The following is a 22,418-nucleotide window of genomic DNA, read 5'->3' on the forward strand; positions in this document are numbered from 1 at the left end:
GTGATGTGATCTAGAATTGGTGATACAAAATTATGTAATATATATTTGATAATAATTTATATAAATGAAAACTAAGAGGTGTGCAATGTTAATTGTTAGGGTGGACGGGGTGTACGCGGTAAGTGGTTGCGGTGATGTTAGTCCCCGATTGGGAATACCGCCGTCATCAATGTGGTGACCCGAATCGGTGGGTGAAATAGGCATGGATTCACCGCGTGAAATTGCACGAGAAACAAGGAACGGTCAAAAAGCAACGGTCCAATTTAAAAAAAAAATTCACTTTTTTTAAACATATATAAATAACCATCTCATTCTCTCCATTTTTTTATACTCAAACCATATCATTCTCACACATTTTTTAAACTCTCCAACCACACCCACTTCACTTTTTATTTTTTATACTCTCAAACCACACCCCCTTTACACCGAGCAATGGAGAACCAACCCCGCGAGGCCAAGAAAAAAACTAAGGGACGGGTCTCGAAACCGTCTCGAGATGGTTCGAGCGGTGCAAATGCTCAACCACAACCCCCTTTCGGATACACTTCACAACCTCCGTTTTTTTCCAACAACCTACACACCCCTCGTTTTACAACACCCAACAACCCAATTTCGGCTATTTTCAAAATTTGTTATCAATGGACGCTCCTCCTCAATCCCCCGCCTTCGACCCGTATGCTTTTCGTTCTCCACAAGTTCCATCTACACGAGGAAATGTCGAACGTCCTCCACCTATTTACGACGACGAGGACGATGAGGTCGTGCCCGAAACTCAAAATTTGGGCGACGACGACGAGGAAGATGAATATAATGTGGATGAAGACGCGGGCAACGAAGAAGATGACGCTCGGGATAAAAAGGGGAAAACGGTGAGCGAAAAATGGACAAAGGACCAAGAAGAGGCGTTGGCGAAGGCGTGGGTACATTGTTCTACCAATAAAAAAAAGGGCAATCAACAAAACCGCGAGAGTTTTTGGCGTAAGATTTTAGAGCATTTTAACAAAAGTGTCGGTGGAAGTAACCGGACCGTTCATCAAGTACGGTCTAAATGGAACCCGATGATGACGAAAATAAACTTTTTCAACGGCCTATACCAACAAGCGGTAAAAATTATATTTTTTTTAACATTGTATATTTTTAATTTTTTTCTAAGTTCATACTTTTTTATTTTTTTTATTTTATAACATGTAGGAATGCACACGAGGAAGCGGATGTAAGGATCTCGACGTGATGAAAGTCGCGTTAAAAGAATTTAAAGATAAATTTCCGAACGGTTTTCAACACATCGAGGCGTGGGAGGTCGTTCGAAGACACGAGAAATGGGCCCAAGTCCCATTGATGGGTGAGGAAGGTGAAGGTTCGGCACATAAAAGATAGCCCGGTGACGTGGACCCTTCGATACCGGATATGAACGAAGACCCCTCGCCACAAAGACCACAACGGCGAGACAAGCGTCAAGCGACATCGTCCGAGGGAAGCTCGGCCGAGTTGGCGGCACAATTCAAAGTGTACACCGCCATGAAAGAAGCGAAGCAAGCGGTAGAATTGGAGGCGATCGAATTGAGGAAAAAAAGAGAGTCGGAGGCTCGCGAGCTCATATCGGAACAACGCGAGACGATGAAAAACTACAATTACGATCGAGATATGAAAACATTCCTTAAGCCGCACGACGATGTTCCGCCAAGTATGTTGCCTTCATCCTCGCCCGAAAGCGAGAAATCGCTAACAAGTACGGGTGGCCATGCGATTTCTAAAATTTTAATTTTCTAGTTTTAATGTAATTTTTATTTTCTACTTTGAATGTGTTTTTTATTTTCTAGTTTCAATGTATTTTTTTTAAATTTAATGAAATGTCTTTTATTTAATTTATAAACATCCATAATTTTACAAAAAAAAAAAAAAAATCGAACTCACCTAAGAGGAGAGTGCCGCCATCAAAAAGGGGTATTAGGGGAGTATTAGAGGGGAGTTGACGTGACACTATTTGGTTAGTCATGTGTAAGAGAGGGGACTCACCTATTAGGTGAGCACCCCTTACACCCTTATGTGATTATATATAAAGATTCCATAGTTGGCATAGATAGTCTGGTCGTCATTTGCACTTGTGCATCTAAGCCTTTTTCATATATTTTTTTTCCAATTTAAATTCGTGTATATTTGTTTACCGCATAAATATATACTAAACTTGATAGAATTATAAATATACTTAAAACATTAACTTTAAATGCATTCAAATTTTTGTAATTTAAAAGCCAAAAATTACAAAAACAAATTGTTGAATTTATTAATGATAGAAATAACCCATTGCATTATAGCCTATTGGCATCTTGAGGGTGGTAAGGCTTCTTAAATTGATGTATAGACATCATAGCCAAAATAGATGTATGTACTAGTGGGATTTCCTCGCGCCATAAGGTCAGTATCAGTTCGGTTCGATTCATCACGATGCTGATACGCTACCGACATTCGATATAACAACCGAAAAAAATACTCAAAAAATCAAAGTTGTAAAATCTTTATCCAAGTAAAATTAATAATATGTTAAATGCGGCTAAAGCACTATAGTATATTCCTCACAGGGCCTATGTGCTAATAGATAAATTATTTGTTAAAATACAGACATAACCTAAATTACTTCTCAAACATCTCATCCCTATTGAATAAAGTCTATTGTCATGTATCAAGAATCATATCCCCAAAACAATCAGTTTGTTCACCATGTATACAAATAAGTTCCAATACATGGTTTATTCAAAAACTTTGGGATAAATTTGCATTAACCATATATATTATGCCTGTTTAGTTGCAGAATTTGGCTACATGTGTTCTTAATATATTTTATATAAAATTGTGTCATGACTGGGGTTGTTTAACAAGCAAGCAAGCAAGCTAAGCCAAACTAGCATCAATCCGGGATCAAGCTCAAAACTGTACAAGCTAGCTTGTTTCGGCTTGTATGTCTCCCCCACTGAGCTCGTACTTGACTTTAATACAACTCATGCCAGTTCAACTCGACTCGCTTTAAAAGAAACGATATATACTTAAATATTTAGATTTGCAATAAACGCTAAACACCACTAAAGAACCACAATTAGAAAAATAACAGTTCAACATCAATAAAAAATAAAAATACATAAGCAACACATCAACACATATGTTTTAATACTAATATGCAAATACATAAACTTCCCATAAAGATTGAGACTAGAAAATAATAAGGCTACGTTAAACCATTACGGTGTGTGTCAAGGGGCGTGAGCCTGCTTCTTCGTTAATCCCATAACGAGCATTAAGCTCCTATCCACCCCCTTCCACCAATCACATGCACACACATTCATTTTTTTATTTTTTATTTTTTTCTTTTATTTAACATTTTAACTTACTAGTTAAACCACTACACTCTTGTGAAAGCCTAGTTTAGTTAAAGCCCCACTGCCTACGTGGCAGAAACATTTACACTTTCTAATTAAACCACTAAACAATAAAGAAACTCACAAAGTCACAACTATCGGTCGAGATGACTGGATTAGTAAAACTGGGCTAAAGACTGCCTGTTAAGAAAGTTTCATATGTTTAAGAATGTAATACAAAAAACAAGGGATGTTCATAAACCGTTAAAACCGACGAAGAATCTGACGATTCGGCCAGTTCTAGACTTATACAGTTCGGTTCACCGTCTACAATATGCAGCTTGCGTATGTATAATGTTGAAAGTTCACAACTCACCTTTTAAAAAAAAAAAAAAAATTGAAACTTGATACAAAATAATGACTTTTAAATTAAAAAATGATCCCAGCTGCCAAACCAAACCGTTTTGTCTGACTCAACCAATCCAGCTAGTTTGGTTTCGTTTGCCGTTTAAACGTCAAAACCGGCCTAACCTAACTATGAACGCCCCTACAAAAAGTAGAACTGAAGCCCAAAGGATATTAATATATTAGAGTTAATTACTGTTTTCGTCCCTGTGGTTTATCAAAAATCACTATTTCAGTCCATTAGTTTAAAAATTGCGATTTCAATCCCTGTGGTTTCACTTTCGTAACCATTTCAGTCCACCTTGTAACCATTTCAGTCCCTGTACTTAACAAAAAATGGATTGAAATGGTTACGAAAGTGAAACCACGGGGACTGAAATCGCAATTTTTAAACTAATGGACTGAAATAGTGATTTTTGGCAAACCACAGGGACGAAAACAGTAATTAACTCAATATATTATAAGTATTTACCACATTAGTTGGGCCCTGCAATACATATTTACCTCCAAGACTCCTGATGAAATAGATCACCATTTGGTTGATTTGCATTCAATTATGTGTGTATAGCAAATGATGTTAAAGTAAAGATTTTTACAGAATACCAAATTTACTTACCAGAGAGGTGGCTTAAGGGCAGGACACTCAGGTTGTGTAACGAGTCAAAATGGGACAGGCTGACCTGCAAACATTTTTTGTCTACTGTTATATATATGATTAAAGAAACTAGCTTCATAACTATTTGTATTCTACAGTGAAAGAAGCAAGAATAAATACCTTCGAGAAATCCCCATCAAGAGACGAAAGGTCAGGTTAAGCACGTTCGCAGCATAATATTGTACCGATTTATCATCCTCGGAGACATGATCTGTGGTCATTACATTTAAAAACTTTTGTTTTTCCACCAGTACAAGAGTCAGTAATAGGGCTGTAAACGAACCGAACGAACACGAACAAGACCATGTTCATGTTCGTTCGTTAAGAAAATTAACATGTTCGTAAACAGTTCATGAACGCAGAGCGAACACAAGTTTATGTTCGTGTTCGTTCGTTAAGAAAATTTAGTTGTTCACGAACAGTTCGTGAACACTGGTCTCGAACACAAACGAACACAAACGAGCATTTAACTTGAAAATAAAAAATAAAAACATTGGATGTAAGTAGTTAGATCAAAACACAAGAAGTCTAATACACCACCAAACATCGAATCAAGTTTAACTAACTTAGACATAATTATCCCAAAAAAATGTCTTAGAATGTCAAAATTTTAGCTAACTTAGAAAAAAATAGGTTTTCAAGTTTTCAACATGTTTAGATAAAAGGTTTATTATTTATTATATTTTTAATATAATCAAACAAACATGAACTAACGTAAACGAACGAACATGAACGAACCTAACCGAACGTTCACGAACGCAGTTGAACGAACGAGACCCGTGTTCGTGTTCGTTCGCTAAGCTAACCGAACGGAATTTTTTGTTCGTGTTCGTTTGTTAAGCTAATCGAACAAACGAGACCCGTGTTCGTGTTCGTTCACTAAGCTAACCAAACGGATTTTTTTGTTCGTGTTCGTTTGTTAAGCTAATCGAACGAACATAAACGAACTTCCCACCGAGCAGTTCACGAACTGTTCGCTGAACGTTCGGTTCGTTTACTGCCCTAGTCAGTAAGATATGAATTAGCTGCAAAAGATCATTGTAGACAGTAGACACCTATTTGTGATTTATCAAACAAATTGCAAAGACCTAAAACTATTATGATTTAATGTTTATTTCTCAAGATGAAAGACTGCATACTGATCTCAGTTCCACACAATTTAGCTTACTTACCATGTTTTCCTCCAGATTTGAATACAGCTTCATCAACCTCAGAATCTTCAAACTGTTCATTGACCAAAAAAAGTCAACGAAGCGCATGCAGAGGCATGCGTTCATAGTTTTGAAAAGTTCATATATGACTTATAGCTTGGTAATGAACTAGTTAAGAAGAAAAGCATGTTCTTGTTATTCAGCTGAATAAAAGTTGGTTTTAAAAAGTGCGTATGAGGCGCGAAGCCGGCCCTGAAGCGGCTCTTCCTATGCATGTGGGTCAAAATTAGGGTCTCGAGGAGGATGACACATAAAAATGACCAAAAGGCTGAAAAGATTATGAATGGTTTGTAAAGAGACGAGAGAATGCAGCTTGCGGCGGTACATAAAGCTTATTTGGTTGTACATAGAACAATGCCTCGCATCGGATACGTGAAGTTCTCGCCTCAGGGTGCCTCAGCTTTTGGGAACTATACACCTCACAGCGCCTTGCGCTTTAACTGCTTAGCTTGCAAATACATGATCATATACGAATCGAAACTGTGATAAAGACAACACTTATATAATGAATAGATGAAAGATGGGGATAAAATGATGATTTCATTCATGTACTCAATGAAGTCCTAAATCTAACAGGTCACGACACGTTACGTGGTTGAGATATAGTCAGAAAGAAGTATGTGCAAAGAAGCCCAAAAGCTACACTTTACCAAATCATTCTTCTTTGTACACTAATATACACCTAACGAACTCAACATTAGTTACAATCGGCCAGCCGCTTTACACAATCTCCCCATGCCGGAATCCGTTGCTCCCACAATCCATTATCGGGTCCAAACCACACGGTGAATCGTACCATTTTGGATTCTCAGGGTAGAAACCGTCAACCTGCAAACCAACAAGCGCGTCTGCCTCCGTTTCATCGTTCCTAGCGGACTTTATTAACTTTGATTCCTCACAATCAAGTATAGTTTTTTCATCAAACCCGTTACACTTCAGCCATTTCTCACTTTTACATGTATCGGTCAAAAGATCTTTCTCGTTCCTGCAATCACCGTTTATTTGATCCCATGACCCGACATCTCCAAGTGTCGGTTCAAAACTGTCGTCATCACCTTCCATCAAATCCGTAGCTTGACCAGCGTTCCAATCCACTAACTCGTTTTCCAAAATTAACCCTCCTGATTTTGACCCGTATTCTCCTACATTCCTGACCTTATTCAAAAGATCAAACAATTCATCAGACACGGAGCTCAAAAGCTCCGGTCGTATCTTTAAAACTTTCCGTTCAAGAACCCCGACTTCATGTTTCAGCTCCTTCACTTGCTGCAAAACCGAACGCTGCACATCCCCGTCATCGTTTCCCACAAAGCTCTCATCGTCAACTTCATCATCCGTTCCATAACCAAAATCTTGATCCATCAAGAACCCGCCTTTATGCCCGACAACCCTATGCATAATCCTCGCATTACCATCTAACGGTCCGGGCTCATGCCCGGTATGAACCGCATACAACTTAAACACCGCCACACCCTCTTCTAAATAAACGAAACTCTTATCCCTCTCATTATAATTACAAATCGGCACAATCGCCCGTATCCGAAACCCACATCCACACCTCTTCGACGCATACGGTTCCCGCTTCAACCCCCTCGATTTCTTCACCGGCTCCCCGGCCCGATGACACGCGTAATCCTTAACCTCCGCCATAAACGGCTTATACCGAATATACTTCTGCCTAATACACAACACCACCTTATGTTTCGCAGCCAACTGCTTCAACTTACACGCCACATCTTTCGCCGGCACATCAAACGACTCCGTATACTCAAACCTCCGCCTTTTCGACCGACCCAAACACGACCCGCTTAACCCGTTATTCCCCGAACAACAAACCCGACAAGCCGACACACAAGCACGGATATAAGACTCAGGAATCCCATAAAACTTAGCACCTACAGTCCAAACTTTCTTAACCCTTTCAACAGTTTCTTTAACCCCCAAATGTTTCATATTACAATCAGCATGAAAACTCATAACAATATCTTGCCATTGACTAGTATGTGAAACAAACTGGTTATTAATATTATTCTTAAAACATAAAAACTGGTTACCCATTTGATCGTTATGGACCGTTAACTTGTCCTGAATCCGTTTCCACGCCGTTAAGTACGCCGTTTCTTCGTTACGGTCTTTCCAAACGGATTTCCAGCTGGCAAGTACCGGCGACGGCGTGGCCGCCCTGATCTCGTCGGAGGTGGGGTTCCGGCGGTCGAGTATGCAGCGGATCATTAAGTTGTGTGAATCGGAGTTGAATGTGTAGAATTGGGAGGATATGTGAGGGTTAGGGTTTATGAATTGGGGATTAGGGTTTGGTTCGGAATCGGAATATTCTTCGTCGTCATCGTGGAATAAGGTGAACTGTGGTGATATGGGTGGTGGGTTCATGATCTTTTTGCAGAAAGGTGGGAAATTGGGGGGAAATGGAGTGTGTGAATGGGTCAGTTTAGTCTCACATGTGAGGGGTTTTCAAGAAGGGGATTGGAAGGAAATCTATCCTCACACTTTGACACTCCAATACAGATCGTATAGACTTATACGATTCGTATAGGATAAAGTTAATACATGGCAGATTGACAGGTTCAGCAGATGTCTAACGACTGGCTTAGACGGATCGTATAGGGCTATACGATCCGTATTGAGGTCCTGATTTTTTGAGGTTTGAATTTTGGTGTGTTGGGTTTGGTTTTTTGTGTTTTGGGTTTGGTTATTGGTGTTTATTGTTGATTATTTTTATTCTAGTGAGTTTAAAATTTTTTTTTATTTTTATATCGTTACGTATCGTATTATAGCGTATCGTCACATATCGTATCACATTTTTAACTTTTTAATATTTTATCGTGGCGTATTGTAGCGTATCGTGATGTACCGTATCATATTTTTTACTTTATTATATTTTATCGTGATGTATTATAGCGTATCGTGACGTAACCAAGCAAACCAATCTAAACAGTAAAAATAAACAATCACAAATATAAATAAACTGAAACTGAAACTGCAAATTTAACTTTATAATAAGTTTGTATATATACATGACATAGTCCAAAATACATAAACAGTCAAAATACAAAAAAAAGTATAACAATCCTAAACCGTTGGATCCGCATCCTAACGCTCCTGAGTCGTGCCTGATGGCCACGGATCCTGAGTCGCGCCTAACGACCTCGGATCTTGTCCAGGGCGAGGCGGCAATGTCAGTATCGGCAATGGGGTCCGACCACGCTCGATAGCCGCCTGTATACCGCCCTGGATCGCCCGCATGAGAAGGGCCTCGGTACGGGCATGATGGGCGTTTATCCGCGCCTGTAGCCGGCCTTCCATCTGCTGTAACGCAAACGCCACAGCTAGTGGGAGCTGGTCGTACAAAACGGTATAAATACAAAATTGAAGACGTATAGATAATGAGGGTTCGCGGTTCGGAGATACATATCGTTGATGTCTTTAAACTCGAATCCAATCCGTATCTTAACCGTATGTTCTTCACCGTATGTGTGTGTATTTGTGCGTATTTGGATCGTATATGATAATAACCCCTTGTTAATCAGGGGTTTATATCGTTTTGCCCTTTAATACGTATCGTATAGGTCTATACGATGCGTATTAACCCCCTGTTTTTTTTATTTGAAAATTCGGGGGAGGGGGGATACGCATTGTAAAGGCCTATACGATATGTATTACCCCTTGAATTTTCAAATGACCCCCTGGTTTTTTAAGAAATCAGAGGGGGTAATACGCATCTTATAGGCCTATATGATGCGTATTAAAGTGCAATACGACACAACTTAGGCCTATACGATCGTATTGGCCAGAATACCAAAATTTATTTTTATCGTGTTTTCCTCGGTTCGACGCGTATACGTGTCGTATTTTGACGAATATTGGCGTATTTTGTCTTTTATGAAGTATACCTTCAATGCGCGTCGTTTCTGTCACGTTTGGTTGCGTGTGATTATCGTGTTCTATAAGTACGCACATTTGGTTTGGAATCCACTTGTATTGTAAATTGTCGTGTTATATGTATACGCATCTTATAATATCATTACTTGCGTATTTGACGTATTTTAGCGTATTTTGTCGTATTTTAGCGTATTTTGACGTATTTTTTGTATTTTGTCATATTTTTTCGTATTTTGTCGTATTTTAGCGTAGTCTTTCAAATTTTGACATTTTTTTCATATTTTGACGTATTTTAGCGTATTTTCTTGTATTTTGATGTATTTTAGCGTATTTTGTTGTATTTTGACGTATTTTTTTCCATATTTTGACGTATTTTAGCGTATTTTGACTTTTTTAGGCTTCGTTAAACAAAATTAAAACAAATGAATACATTATACAAATAAATTATTCTTTAAAATTACAAATTAGTCAAGATAATGCACTGTCTTGTCTATATTAGGTTTCGTTATCGTTTCATTTGTTAAGTGTTGTATTCTATCATTGATCAATGGGTCTGTTTATACAGAAGTTTGTACCTAAGTTTCAAGTAATTTGATGTGTATCTTCAAACCTATTACATGGGTTGTGTGAGGAGACAATCTTGGATAAAAAATGTTGGGATAAGTGTTGAGAGTAAGGGTGAACGGGGTGCCTTGCAGGGATGGCTTGCAGTGACCGCTCACTGCCGCCATCCCCACATTTGGTGCGGCAAACTCAGACACCCGAGGAAGAGTCACCGCATAAGGGAAGAGGAGGGAGAGAGGGTTAATGGTGGGCCCCACTCTCTACCACCAATCACACTTTTATCCATACTCTTTTAAAGAAAAATGGAAAAATTACAAGTTTTGTCCTTTATCTACCACTTTTCAAGCGGTGTTCTTTTTAACGAATGTTGACAGGCGGTGTCCTTTACTAGGTATTTTGTTGCAAGTTTAGTCCTTTACACCTAACCCAGTTAAAAAACCCTGTTAATTGTTGACAGGCGGTGTCCTTTACTTGGTATTTTGTTGCAAGATTACACTCTAAGTATATGTTTTTTATGACTTACAATTTTAAACATCCAACTCAATGAACAACTCAAGGTGCTCAACAATCTATCTTTTACATACCCATGTGGTTCACACTATTTACAAATCTATATATATTAATAAATAAGATGATGTGGGCTATGTGTCCTTAAATGGTGAAGCTAATTTGATGATGTGGCATCCATTTGTTTTGTAGAGTTTGATTTTGGGAGGGAATTGGTCTAATTATGTCTACACAATCCAAATTTCTAAATACACAAACCAAATCTCAAAATTTGGATGCGGGATCCGACATTAGTTGGGTCGGACAAATGGGTTTCGAATTAACCCAATAACAATATGGATCTTATTTAATGTTTTTTCTCAATTATTGTACCCTAAATTATGAAAGATACACATTTTTTTTCTCTCTGTTCTCTCTCTATTCTACCTACCTTCTTGAAGCTTCTTCTTCAATCAACAATCTTTCAAAAATCTAAGGTAAAGTACATCATCAAGGCTTTATACTGTTTGTTTATGTTGTTTGATCTTCATTTTAATGATGAAAAAGTATCTTTTTTTTTTGTTAAAAACCGGTTCGGCAAATGCTAATTATCATTGTTGTTCTTCTATTTTTGTAGATCATTGCACATATAGAGAAGGTATGTAAACGAAACAAGATTTTATGTATTTTAAGTGTTTAATCCCACTTTTTAAAGATTTTTTTGTATTTTTTGTGTTGTTCTTTATGATTTACATTATCCGATTTGAATGTTATGAAAGGATCATTTGTTGTTGATGTCTTTATTGAGTGATGTTTTTACTGATTCTTTTGTTTTGGTTTTATTTTTTCATGATTAACCCTAAATTTTATGCCACTGCCGGACTATCAATCTTCCTCGAACATGTACTGGTAATTTTAGTTTTATTGTTTTTTTATTTTATTTTTTTGCTAATTTTTTATCCGGTATAATGTTCTGTTTCTTCGCACATGATTGTATCCAAAGTTGATTTTATAAAGATTGTTTCGATTGCTAATAACGTTTTCTTTGTTCTTATTTCTGTAGATCCAATCAAAAAAATTAAAGGCATGTTGTTTTAGTTAGTTGTTTATCATGTCTTCTCAATTTATGACAGTTATTGAATTTTGTTGAATTTGTTCTTCATGTGAATCCTTAATCTGTTATAAAAATTGGACTCCGATAATTCCTCAAACAAAAGAGGTTAGTTAAATTTTTTTAAGTTTGTAATATTTAATTTTATCCTTTATGTTCAGATGTTTTTTTAATTAGTAATATATGTTCTGAATGATTTATGGTTTGTATTTTCCCATGGTTAATCGTCAATCTTTTGTGAAATTCGTACTCGGAATGTTCGTCTACCAAAACAGGTTAGTTAAATGTTGTTGTTATTGTTTGTTTTTTGATGTATAGTCTTTCTTATTTCTTATTAAATTTTGTGTCACAATTTTTTTAATTAGTAATATATGTTTTAAATGATTTGTTGTTTGTATTTTCCCATTGTGAACCCTCAATCTTTTTTGAAATTCGGACTCGGAATGTTCGTCTACAAAAACAGGTTAGTTAAATGTTGTTGTTATTGTTTGTTTTTTGATATGTATACTCCTTCTTATTTCTTATTAAAATTTTCTGTTTAGGCATAATTTTGAAACTTTATGTCATTATCTTTTGAAGTTCATATTGTTAGTTTTGTCAGTTATGAGTTTTTCTATTTAGGTTTAAATATACCTTTAATTTCTTTCTAAAGATGTTTTTGTTTCCATAAACACATTACTGTTTTTAAGGTTAATTTTTGTATTCTCAATTATAACTTGGTTTCTATAATTAGACATTGTTTCTATAAATAAGTTACCGTTATATTTTTTTTTTTAAATTTCCTTATTTCCTTTGCAGGTATGGATCCTAAAAACAACGCTCCTTCGTTTTTAAAATTGATTGATGACTATCATCCTATATTTTTTGTATGTTTCTTTGGTTTTCATTTTATCAACAGAGAATAAGTTATTTAAGCTTATATGTTTTTTTTTGTTTCGAACCGTATGATTTTGCAACCTTATTATGGGGAGGAAAAGTTCCATATGGTCAATGTCTTGAACTTATTGATGATGACTTATCCTGGGTCGTTAGACTTAAAATAAATATTTCGGGACCTGTCTTAGGTGATGGATTCACCAAATTCGTTAAAGATTCTGGTCTCAAAAAGAATGATTATCTATTGGTCAAGGCTATTGGAATATCAACATTTTATGTTTCTGTATTTAAATCATACGTTTTCGAGAACTCCTTCATCTCTAAGGTTGTTCCTGATAATACCTTTATTGTAAGTCATATTTATAATATAATAAGTCTGTTTTAGAATTTTTTTTTTGTTTTTTACAGTTTCTTTATGTTATTTTGTAAATAATTTAATTTTATTTGATTCATATTTATTTGTTTCAGAAATAGAAATTTTATTTTATTTTATTTATTTTGTAAATAATTTTAATTTTCAGAATTGAAATTTTAAATTTTAAATTTTAAATTTTAAATTTTGAGGTTTCTATTTTAAATTTTAAATTTAAAATCTTGAGCAATTTTAAATTTCGTTAGTGATTTATTTTTAGTATGATAATTTTCCGGAATTAAGGTTTCTATATTTATAATAAATGGTGTTACGTTTTTTAAACCTCAAATTTAAAAATTTAAGGTTTCTATTTGTATTTCCGGAATTCAAATTTTAAATTTTAAATTTTGAACAATTTTAAATTTCGTTAGTGATTTATTTTTAGTATGATAATTTTCTGGAATTAAGGTTTCTATTTCTATTTTCGGAATTCAAATTTTAAATTTAAAGTTTCGAGCAATTTTAAATTTCGTTAGTGATTTATTTTTGAAACCTGAAATTTAAATTTTAGTGATTTATTTTTAGTATGATAATTTTCCGGAATTAAGGTTTCTATTTCTATCTCCGTTGCTCAAAATTTTAAATTTAAAATTTTGAGCAATTTTAAATTTCGTTAGTGATTTATTTTTAATATGACAATTTTCCGGAATTAAGGTTTCTATTTCTATTAATAAATGGTGTTACGTTTTTTGAAACCTCAAATTTAAAATTTTAAGTTTTCTATTTCTATTTCCGGAATTCAAATTTAAAATTTAAAATTTTGAGTAATTTTAAATTTCGTTAGTGATTTATTTTTAGTATGATAATTTTCCGGAATTAAGGTTTCTATTTCTATTTTCGGAATTCAAATTTTAAATTTAAAATCTTGAGCAATTTTAAATTTCGTTAGTGATTTATTTTTGAAACTTCAAATTTAAATTTTAGTGATTAATTTTTAGTATGATAATTTTCCGGAATTAAAGTTTCTATTTCTATATCCGGAATTCAAATTTTAAATTTAAAATTTTGAGCAATTTTAAATTTCGTTAGTGATTTTTTTTGTATGATAATTTTCCGGAATTAAGGTTTCTATTTCTATAAATAAATGGTGTTACGTTTTTTTAAAGCTCAAATTTAAAATTTTAAGGTTTCTATTTCTATTTCCGGAATTCAAATTTTAAATTTAAAATTTTGAGCAATTTTAAATTTCATTAGTGATTTATTTTTAGTATGATAATTTTCCAGAATTAAGGTTTCTATTTCTATTTTCGGAATTCAAATTTTAAATTTTAAATTTTAAATTTTGAGCAATTTTAAATTTCGTTAGTGATTTATTTTTGAAACCTCAAATTTAAATTTTAGTGATTTATTTTTAATATGATAATTTTCCAGAATTAAGGTTTCTATTTCTATTTCCGGAATTCAAATTTTAAATTTAAAATTTTGAGCAATTTTAAATTTCGTTAGTGATTTATTTTTAGTATGATAATTTTCCGGAATTAAGGTTTCTATTTCTATAAATAAATGGTGTTACGTTTTTTGAAACCTTTTTTTGTTTGTTTCGGATTTATATGTTTTCCCGCTATTATGAGTTTATTTCTATAAATAATTTATCGTTTTTACATGTTTAAAACTGTTCACATTTAATTTGAAGGTATGGACCTGAGTAACAATAGTCCTTCATTTTTAAAGCTGATTGAGGATGATGATCCTATTTTTTTGGTATGTTTATTGGTTTTATGATTATTAAACATATATTTAGACTTATGTACTTCATTTTTTTTTCACTGATAGGAAATACTTAATAAATTTGTTTCATTAATGTGGGGAGAACAACCACCTTACAAGGAATTTAACTATGATTCATTATTTACAAGGAATTTGTTTTATTTAATTATTTATTTATTTTTTCGGTATAATTTTAGGTTTCATTGTTTATGCTGATGTGTATAATTTTGTAAAATATATTTTTTTTTTGCAAATCTGACTATGATATTTTTTTAAATTTGAATATTTGGGTTGTTTCTAATAAATTTTATACTGTTTTAATATGTATTAATTACAATCCATCTAAGATTTCGTTATTTCCTTAAATTTTAGTATTATATGGTTTTCCTAAATTAAGGTATCTCTTTCATATAGACAAGTTGTAGGGGGTCTACGGTGAGGCCAAGTTTAGACCCGAACAATCTTATAAAGTTGTTCTACGGTTTGGATTTGTTGAAACTCAAGCTCAATCGATTGGAAATTGAAGTAACAGGTGATTAATGCAAAATGATTTGTTGGATTAATTAAATCTTTTTTGTTTCCTGATATGGATTAGAGTAACAACTGTTCTTCATTTTTAAAGCTTATTGAGGAAGATGATCCATTATTTTTGGTATGTTTATATGTTTTCTAATTATTATCTTTTTGTCATTGTTTTTTTTTTCTTATTTTGTTAAATTTAATTACTATTCGTATTAGGTTGTTAAACATTTTTTCCCCTTATATGTAGTTCAAAGATGATTGGGATAAAAAAACTGAACCGAAAGGGGAAGCAAGTGTTCTTTGTGATGAAAATCAAAGTTCAAAGGTTTGTGTTCATTTACTAAATTATAGGAGTTTGTAATTAACTGAATTGTTTTACCTTTATTTTTTCATTTTCAAAGGTTAATGTTTTATGTTTCTTAGGATGATCCGAAGGGGAAATCAAATGTTGTTGTTGATGAAAATCTAACTTTAAAGGTTCTTGTTCACTTAGTTTAATTTTATCGGGTTTTTTTTGTGTTTTTTGATCCGGTATAATGATAGTTTTCATCGTTTATGCTAATCTCTATAATTTTTAAGTTATTTATTTTCTTTTGGCAAATCTAACTATGATATTTTTTGAAATTTGAAAATCTTGGTTTTTTACTAATAAATTTTGTATTGTATGAATATGTATTAATGATTCTTTTGTTTTGGTTTTTTATTTCTCTTTTTCTTTTTTCATGATTAACTAATAAATTTTATATTGTGTTAATTTTGAATCCATTAAAAATTATGTAAATTTTTAGTGTGTGATATGTTTTTACGGAATAATGATTCTGTTTCTAAAAATAAATAGGTTTTAATATTTTTTTTGAAACCGTTCCTTTTTAATTATTTGTTTTAGAATCCAAACATGTATTTTTTTGTAGATGTTTTTGTTGTAGCTGATGTGGGTGGGGCAAGGTTGGGAATAGGTATGAGTCGGGTCAAAATAGTTTGATTTAGAGTGTAGAGTGACAGTGAGGTATTGTCTATACGTGTATACAAATTCTAAAAAAATATACATGATTAATATACATTCTTGCTTTTGTATGTTTTTATGACTCTTTACAACAAGAAAAAGTTTAAGAAACTGAATTAAAAATTTATGGTGGAGAAAATGAAAAGATAATACTTTAGATATTAAAAGTGTTATTTTTATACTTTTATTTGTTGTAAATTAAATTTTCCTACCCGGAAAATTTCCGGGTTATAACCTATATATATATATATACATATATATAACATTTTTATTATTTTTCTTATTATTCTTTCTACAGCTCATTCCCGAGTCTATCCTGCCCAAGTTCTTTGATTATACATCAAATGATATTATTTCCATTATAGATATAGGCAACACAATCTTTCACTTCAAGATTGAAACGCTTGATGGTAAAGTCGGTTTCTCCATTGGTATTGATGTAATTGTTAATCTGTTTCAATTGGAGGCCAGTTATTATTTAATATTCTCAAGAGGTTTTGGAAATTATTTCCATTTAACAATTTTTGGTAAAAATGGTGTTGAAATTAATTTTGCTGATGTAGAAGTTGATGAGGTAAGTATAAATTTGGTTGCTTCTTTATATATTTAATTACTATATTGTTATTCTAATAAATGTTATATATGATTTTCAGCCTGTAGTTGCACCTATTGATGCAGTTGAAGAGCCAGCTATTGATGAACAACAAGATGGTCGTGTTTATAAGTTTGTTCGTATGGTTTCTAAAGATTTTGTAAGTTTTAATATTATTCTTGGAACTACTATATATTAAAAATTACATTTTTATTATTCACATAAAAATACATTATTATTTTTATATTCTTCTTCTTATTAATTTATTTTAAAAACAATACATCGGCTGCCTGATAATGTTTCAAGGATAGCTAAACTTGATTCTGATTTAAAACCTATGACCGTCAGACTTCTGCATTTGACTGAGCAAGAGGAGTTTACCAACCGTACCAAACGTGAAAAGAGAGGAGAAGGTTTTTGTTATGCGTTATACAAGTGGTCGAGATTCATGCAACGTGATTAGGAGGCTGTATGAATAAAATAAAAAGTCACATTCGGGGACTTTGACCCGTTCCCTTTTTTTAGCTAATTTTTTTTTTACTCGACTCGATTTGATATTAAAGTTTACTCAAAGAAGACGATGAATTGTAAGATAAAGAAAGGATTCTTTTAGTCATAAACATGAAAAACATTACTAAAAAAATAAACACTTATGACTAAATGGTGTTTCACAATCTTACAATATGTGATGCTCTTTAGTCATAAGTGTGTATTTTTTTAGTAATGCTTTTATTATTATTTTGTCTATGATTTTTATTTTAGTCCGAACGTTCGATTCCCGCTCTTGGGGGGAGGTATTGGATATTAGAATTATTGTAATGTGTTACTGAGTAATAATCAATATACGGTGCTTCACAATCTTACAATATGTGATGCTCTTTAGTGATAAAGTGTTTATTTTTTTAGTAATGCTTTTCATGTTCATCACTAAAATGCTTTTCATGTTCATCACATAGACGTTGATAAATTATACATTAATCTTTGTTACAATGTGAGATGCTAGAAACGTTTCAACTCTACATTATTTTGTTGTTGGTGTCCTCATTTGATGAAAAATACAGGGAACACCCTCAAAAATGAGTCCATGCATGTTTTATTATTCTACATTGCTTTTGTTGCTTTGTACACGTTCATGGTTAATTGCAACCTTAGGTTTGGAATGTACCCTTCAAATTGTATTTAGTGTGTATACGGTGTGGTTAATATAAAAATAAAAATATAAATAAAAGGTAGAAAGATTCGGTATATGATACATAATATAAAAATAAAAAAAAGGTAGAAAGATTCGGTAGGAAACCCCGCATGTTGTATTTTACTTAATGTAGTTTGTTATCGGTATGAAACCCCACATGTTTTGTATTTTACTTAATGTAGTTCCATGTGTTATTATATGGAATGAATACAATTATTTCTTTGGGATTATGGTACAAAAAAGTGGTTTGGTTCAACTCATTTCTTTATAAGTGCTTTGGCTTAACCGGTACCGTATCGCATAGCATAGGGGTGCACATGTAAAGGAAAGGAAGGAGGCGCCCCATGGAAAAAAGAAGTGTTACTTTACGGCAGATAACGTTTAAAAACATGTCTTTTAATTTCAACATTGGTACCGCATAGTATTGACACCAAATTTTAACTTATTTCTTTAAACACTTAATAACGTTTGAAAACATGTCTTTTAATTTATTTAATGACAGAATTAGATTATAAATTGATTTTTTGTGACCGGGAAGTTCCCGGGTTAAAAAGATTCACAACTACATGGTATATTTTTATTAATTAATATATATAGATGTATATTTATTTTTTAGATATAAAGATTCACAACCCGGGAGTATTCCCGGGTTATAACCTAGTTATTATATATATACAAATATGGTAGCTCTTAGCTACAGTGTAATAATTGGACAACATAGTGAGATTAATTACAATTCTACCACCGAGACTTTAGTCACCAACAACCTCTTCACCACCTAGCCGTTAATTGTATTTCGTTTTTTTTTTCAAGTTTAGTTTACTCCCCTTTAGTTTTAATTATTGTTAGATTAGTTTACTCCCTTTAAGTTTTAATATTTTCATTTTGGCTATCTATTTTCTAAAACTTTTTAACCTTTTAATTTTCTAATAAACGGTTGTATAATTGCGAGTTCGTCTACGTTATGGGTCATGTGAGTTACTTGGTGTTATAAATTAATGCTTTTCTTTTACGTTTTTTTTCCAGCTTTGGTCGTTGTTGGCTAGCTACATAGCACGCTTCTACCCCCCCCCCCCCCAATGTTGAGAGCACACTTTTACTCCCCGCAATGCGGGGCCTTATAACTAGTTATATATATTAATAGAAAGTGACCATGAATAGTGTTTTAAAATTATTTTAATATTGTTTGTTTTTAATAATTAATTATTTTATTAATATAGTTTTAATTGCTTCTGTATTTTTTTTTCTTTTATAGCTATTAAGATACTTATATAGTTTTGAGTATGTTGTTGTGACGTGCCTAAAATTTTCTATGTATTGATACATTTTTTTCCCGAAACTGAGTTATGAGTGGTAAAGCTTAAGTAATCGAAGCACAAACGTACATGTTATTAAACCTAACTCACATTTAGTTTTTTATATATAAATTGACATTACTTTTTTCATTATTCTAATAATACAATGTAATACTTTATAAAGTTCCGAACATATGCGACATGTTTATTTTTGTCTTCGTTCTACTAAAAGTTTTGTTCAAAATTAAACGGATCAATATAATTTATTTTTAATTTGTTCTTTACCGTGATCAACCGAACAAATACCGTGCGAAACTTGGATATTGGTATATAGTATCTTTTTATATTATAAACTATAGCGAGTATGAATATCATACTAGTACCTTTAGGAACCGAACTTATACCATTTGTTCTTTACCATGACGAATTGAATTGATACCGTACGAACAACTTCAATGGTAGTATAGAGTTTTTTTAATTATCATAAACTATAGCGAGTATTGATACCACGTCAATTCCAACCGAACATCAGTACTGGTATCGGTACCATCGGAATAAATACTGATATTCATTTCGGAAGACATTGCTCATATTCGTTTTTTATGGTTTTCGATTTATGTAAAATATTCGTCGATATCCTTTTGGGAATAGAACGACTTTATTTTTGGGTTTAACTTTCGATTGTTATAACGAGTGTTAGTATCGTACCGATATGTTGTTCAAACATTTTCAATTTGGTTTAGTACGATAGCGGCACCTGCCGCGAAGCGCGGGAGAACCTACCTAGTTTCAGATTAATAAGGAATCAAAATATTTTCATATCCCAAATCTATACAAAGAGTTTTGTAGCTTTCAACATGCAATTACTCTTGTATTTCATTTATGGACACACCTTTTTCCCTCAAATGAAAGCCCTTGCATGTTCCATCATTTCATCAACCATCTTTGGAATAGGGTCATCTAACCTTTTTTTTAATATAGTTGCTTGTTTCTAACTTCATGCATAAATCCAAATGTCTCCATTGTTTCATCATTTCCCATATGATATAACTTGTGCAAAATAATTTTGTGGTCTGAGACAAAACCCAATAAAAGCATATAAAGAAAAATGAAAGGGTATTCACGTCCAAGTAAGTTCTTGAAACCAATTTGGTGCTGGTGACTTAACCGTTTAGGAAGAAAAATAAAAATGAACTCCTTCAAGTTTTTCCAAGGTTGGAGAACCCGCTAGTCGCTAGTCGGCTGGTGAGGTGGGGACTAGCGACGACTCGGGATTACTCAGGATTAATCGGATCGGGTTTTTATATGTAATTTTCAGTTTTATGTTTACATATACACATTTTTATAGGTCAATATTTTAAGTAGCTAATTTTAACTCTTATTCAACTCATATTTTTAAGTATATAAGATTAATTGTTGGAATTCACATGTATTGGTTGGAAACTGACCGGAATTTAGAGGATTTGGCTAGAATATACAAGTTTTTTTGCCGGAATTTGGCCAGAATCACCGATTTTTGGTTGGCCGACTAGATCCGACTAGGCCCCACTAAGTCCGACTAGGCCGACTAGCCATTAATGGACTGATTAATGAAAAATTACTCAGTTTTACTGACCGACTAGCGATTAATCGCCGACTAGTCGCGATTTTCACAACGAGTTTTTCTTCTCTTATTTTAACCAAGAAAACAAATGCAACTGTATACTTATCATCATAAATTCAAAATACTCAACTAAGTTAATATGAATAGATATTATCAATTTACAAAGAAAGAATATCTGAATTTGTTCTTCATGGAATTTTCAAAGCATCATAGCTTTGAATTCATCAAAGCTAAGCACTCCATCACCATTAAGATCAAACTGACGAATCATCCCAACACACTCATCAACACTAGTTGACTCACCGAGTCGACTCAGCATCCGCTTCAAACTCTTTGGAGTGATGCAATGGGTTCCCTCCATTTCATACATTTTGAAAGCCTTTTTCAAATCCTCAAGTTTCTCCTCTTCCTTATCGCTTTCCACTAAACTAATAAAATCCTCAAACCCTAATTGTCCCTCACTTCCATATAACGATTCGATCACAACCTGTACCTCTTCGATTAAAATGTCGTCGTGGTCTATCAATCCGATACAACGTTGCAACTCTGAGGGAGAGATCATGCCATTGCCATCTTCATCCAAGTGATCGAATACGCGTTTGTAATCGCTTGATTTGTTCATGATTTTTAAAGATTAACAAATTGATAAAAGATGATGATGATGATTATTCGAAGAGTATGATTATATAGATATGGATTTTACGCGTGAGTAGTCCTAGCTTTGAATTCTGCATGTTCCATGTTGATGCTGAAACGAAAGGAAATTGAAGTTGTGTGTGTAATTTTCCAGAAGTTGTTACACGGAATTAATGGCTAGGTGAGGAAACTGCAAGGAAAGACCATGATGTGCTTTATGTTTTCTAGATTTTTTATTAAAAATAATAATAACAATAGTTTTTTTTTTTTTGAAAGGCGAATTTCATTAAAACACAAACCCGTGCTACCGATCTCTAAGAACGAGATCAAAAAGCCGCGGAAAAGATTACATCAACGGAAAATCAAACATACACCAATTTCTCCAAGCTATCGAACCCCCCTTATGTCTACTCTTAAACCAAAGATACGCCAAAGACTTGACATCCGAGACAATATGCACCACGTTAATAACTAAACCGTTAAAAACCTTTTCGTTCCTAGCCTTCCAAATTTGCCAACAAGCAATAGCAATGATGCCGCGTAGAATCTCCTTCTTCTTGTTTGTGTAAGGCAAATCGTCAATAGCATGGATCACATCAGAAAACGAGAAAACAAAGAACCGAGGGACCTTGCACCATGATCCGATAGCGTCCCACACACCACAAGCAACCCTACAACCGGAGAACAAATGATCCACCGTCTCTTCTACTTCACTGCATAAGGCACACGCACCATCTCCAACATTAATGTTACGATACCGAAGAGCTTCCTTGGTAGCAAGCCTATCCAAGCTAGCTCTCCACATGAAAATATTACATTTACCCGGCACCCACGTACACCATTTATATGTCAGATTATTAACGGATTGGTTGCTTCCTTTCATCCATCTCCGAGCTTCTTT

General features: G+C 33.5%; 3 protein-coding genes across 3 annotated transcripts; 1 reads left to right on the plus strand and 2 right to left on the minus strand.

Annotated features, from left to right (window-relative positions):
* The first annotated feature begins 575 nt into the window (after nucleotides 1-575).
* On the plus strand, nucleotides 576-1,537 carry LOC118489198 (glutathione S-transferase T3-like). The gene is made up of 2 exons (XM_035986886.1): nucleotides 576-1,103; nucleotides 1,192-1,537. The coding sequence occupies exons 1-2, from the start codon at nucleotides 639-641 to the stop codon at nucleotides 1,375-1,377; spliced, it is 651 nt and encodes a 216-aa protein (XP_035842779.1). The 5' UTR covers nucleotides 576-638; the 3' UTR covers nucleotides 1,378-1,537.
* Nucleotides 1,538-6,142: 4,605 nt separating this feature from the next.
* LOC110877592 lies at nucleotides 6,143-8,105 on the minus strand. The gene has a single exon (XM_022125752.2). The coding sequence runs from the start codon at nucleotides 8,007-8,009 to the stop codon at nucleotides 6,342-6,344; it is 1,668 nt and encodes a 555-aa protein (XP_021981444.1). The 5' UTR covers nucleotides 8,010-8,105; the 3' UTR covers nucleotides 6,143-6,341.
* A 12,884-nt stretch (nucleotides 8,106-20,989) lies between these two features.
* LOC110874300 (putative calcium-binding protein CML23) lies at nucleotides 20,990-21,549 on the minus strand. Its single transcript, XM_022123060.2, has one exon. It carries the CDS (start codon nucleotides 21,501-21,503, stop codon nucleotides 21,081-21,083), a length of 423 nt encoding a protein of 140 aa, XP_021978752.1. The 5' UTR covers nucleotides 21,504-21,549; the 3' UTR covers nucleotides 20,990-21,080.
* Between the last annotated feature and the right edge of the window lie 869 nt (nucleotides 21,550-22,418).

This window comes from Helianthus annuus, chromosome 17 (genome assembly GCF_002127325.2).
Source record: "Helianthus annuus cultivar XRQ/B chromosome 17, HanXRQr2.0-SUNRISE, whole genome shotgun sequence".
Lineage (NCBI taxonomy): Eukaryota > Viridiplantae > Streptophyta > Magnoliopsida > Asterales > Asteraceae > Helianthus > Helianthus annuus.

Excerpts from the sequence above, each read along its gene's own strand:
- LOC118489198 (XM_035986886.1), top strand. The coding sequence starts at position 639 with ATGGACGCTCCTCCTCAATCCCCCGCCTTCGACCCGTATGCTTTTCGT. Across the intron at positions 1,104-1,191 it reads ACGGCCTATACCAACAAGCG|GAATGCACACGAGGAAGCGG; the intron begins GTAAAAATTATA and ends TATAACATGTAG.
- LOC110877592 (XM_022125752.2), bottom strand. The coding sequence starts at position 8,009 with ATGAACCCACCACCCATATCACCACAGTTCACCTTATTCCACGATGAC.
- LOC110874300 (XM_022123060.2), bottom strand. The coding sequence starts at position 21,503 with ATGAACAAATCAAGCGATTACAAACGCGTATTCGATCACTTGGATGAA.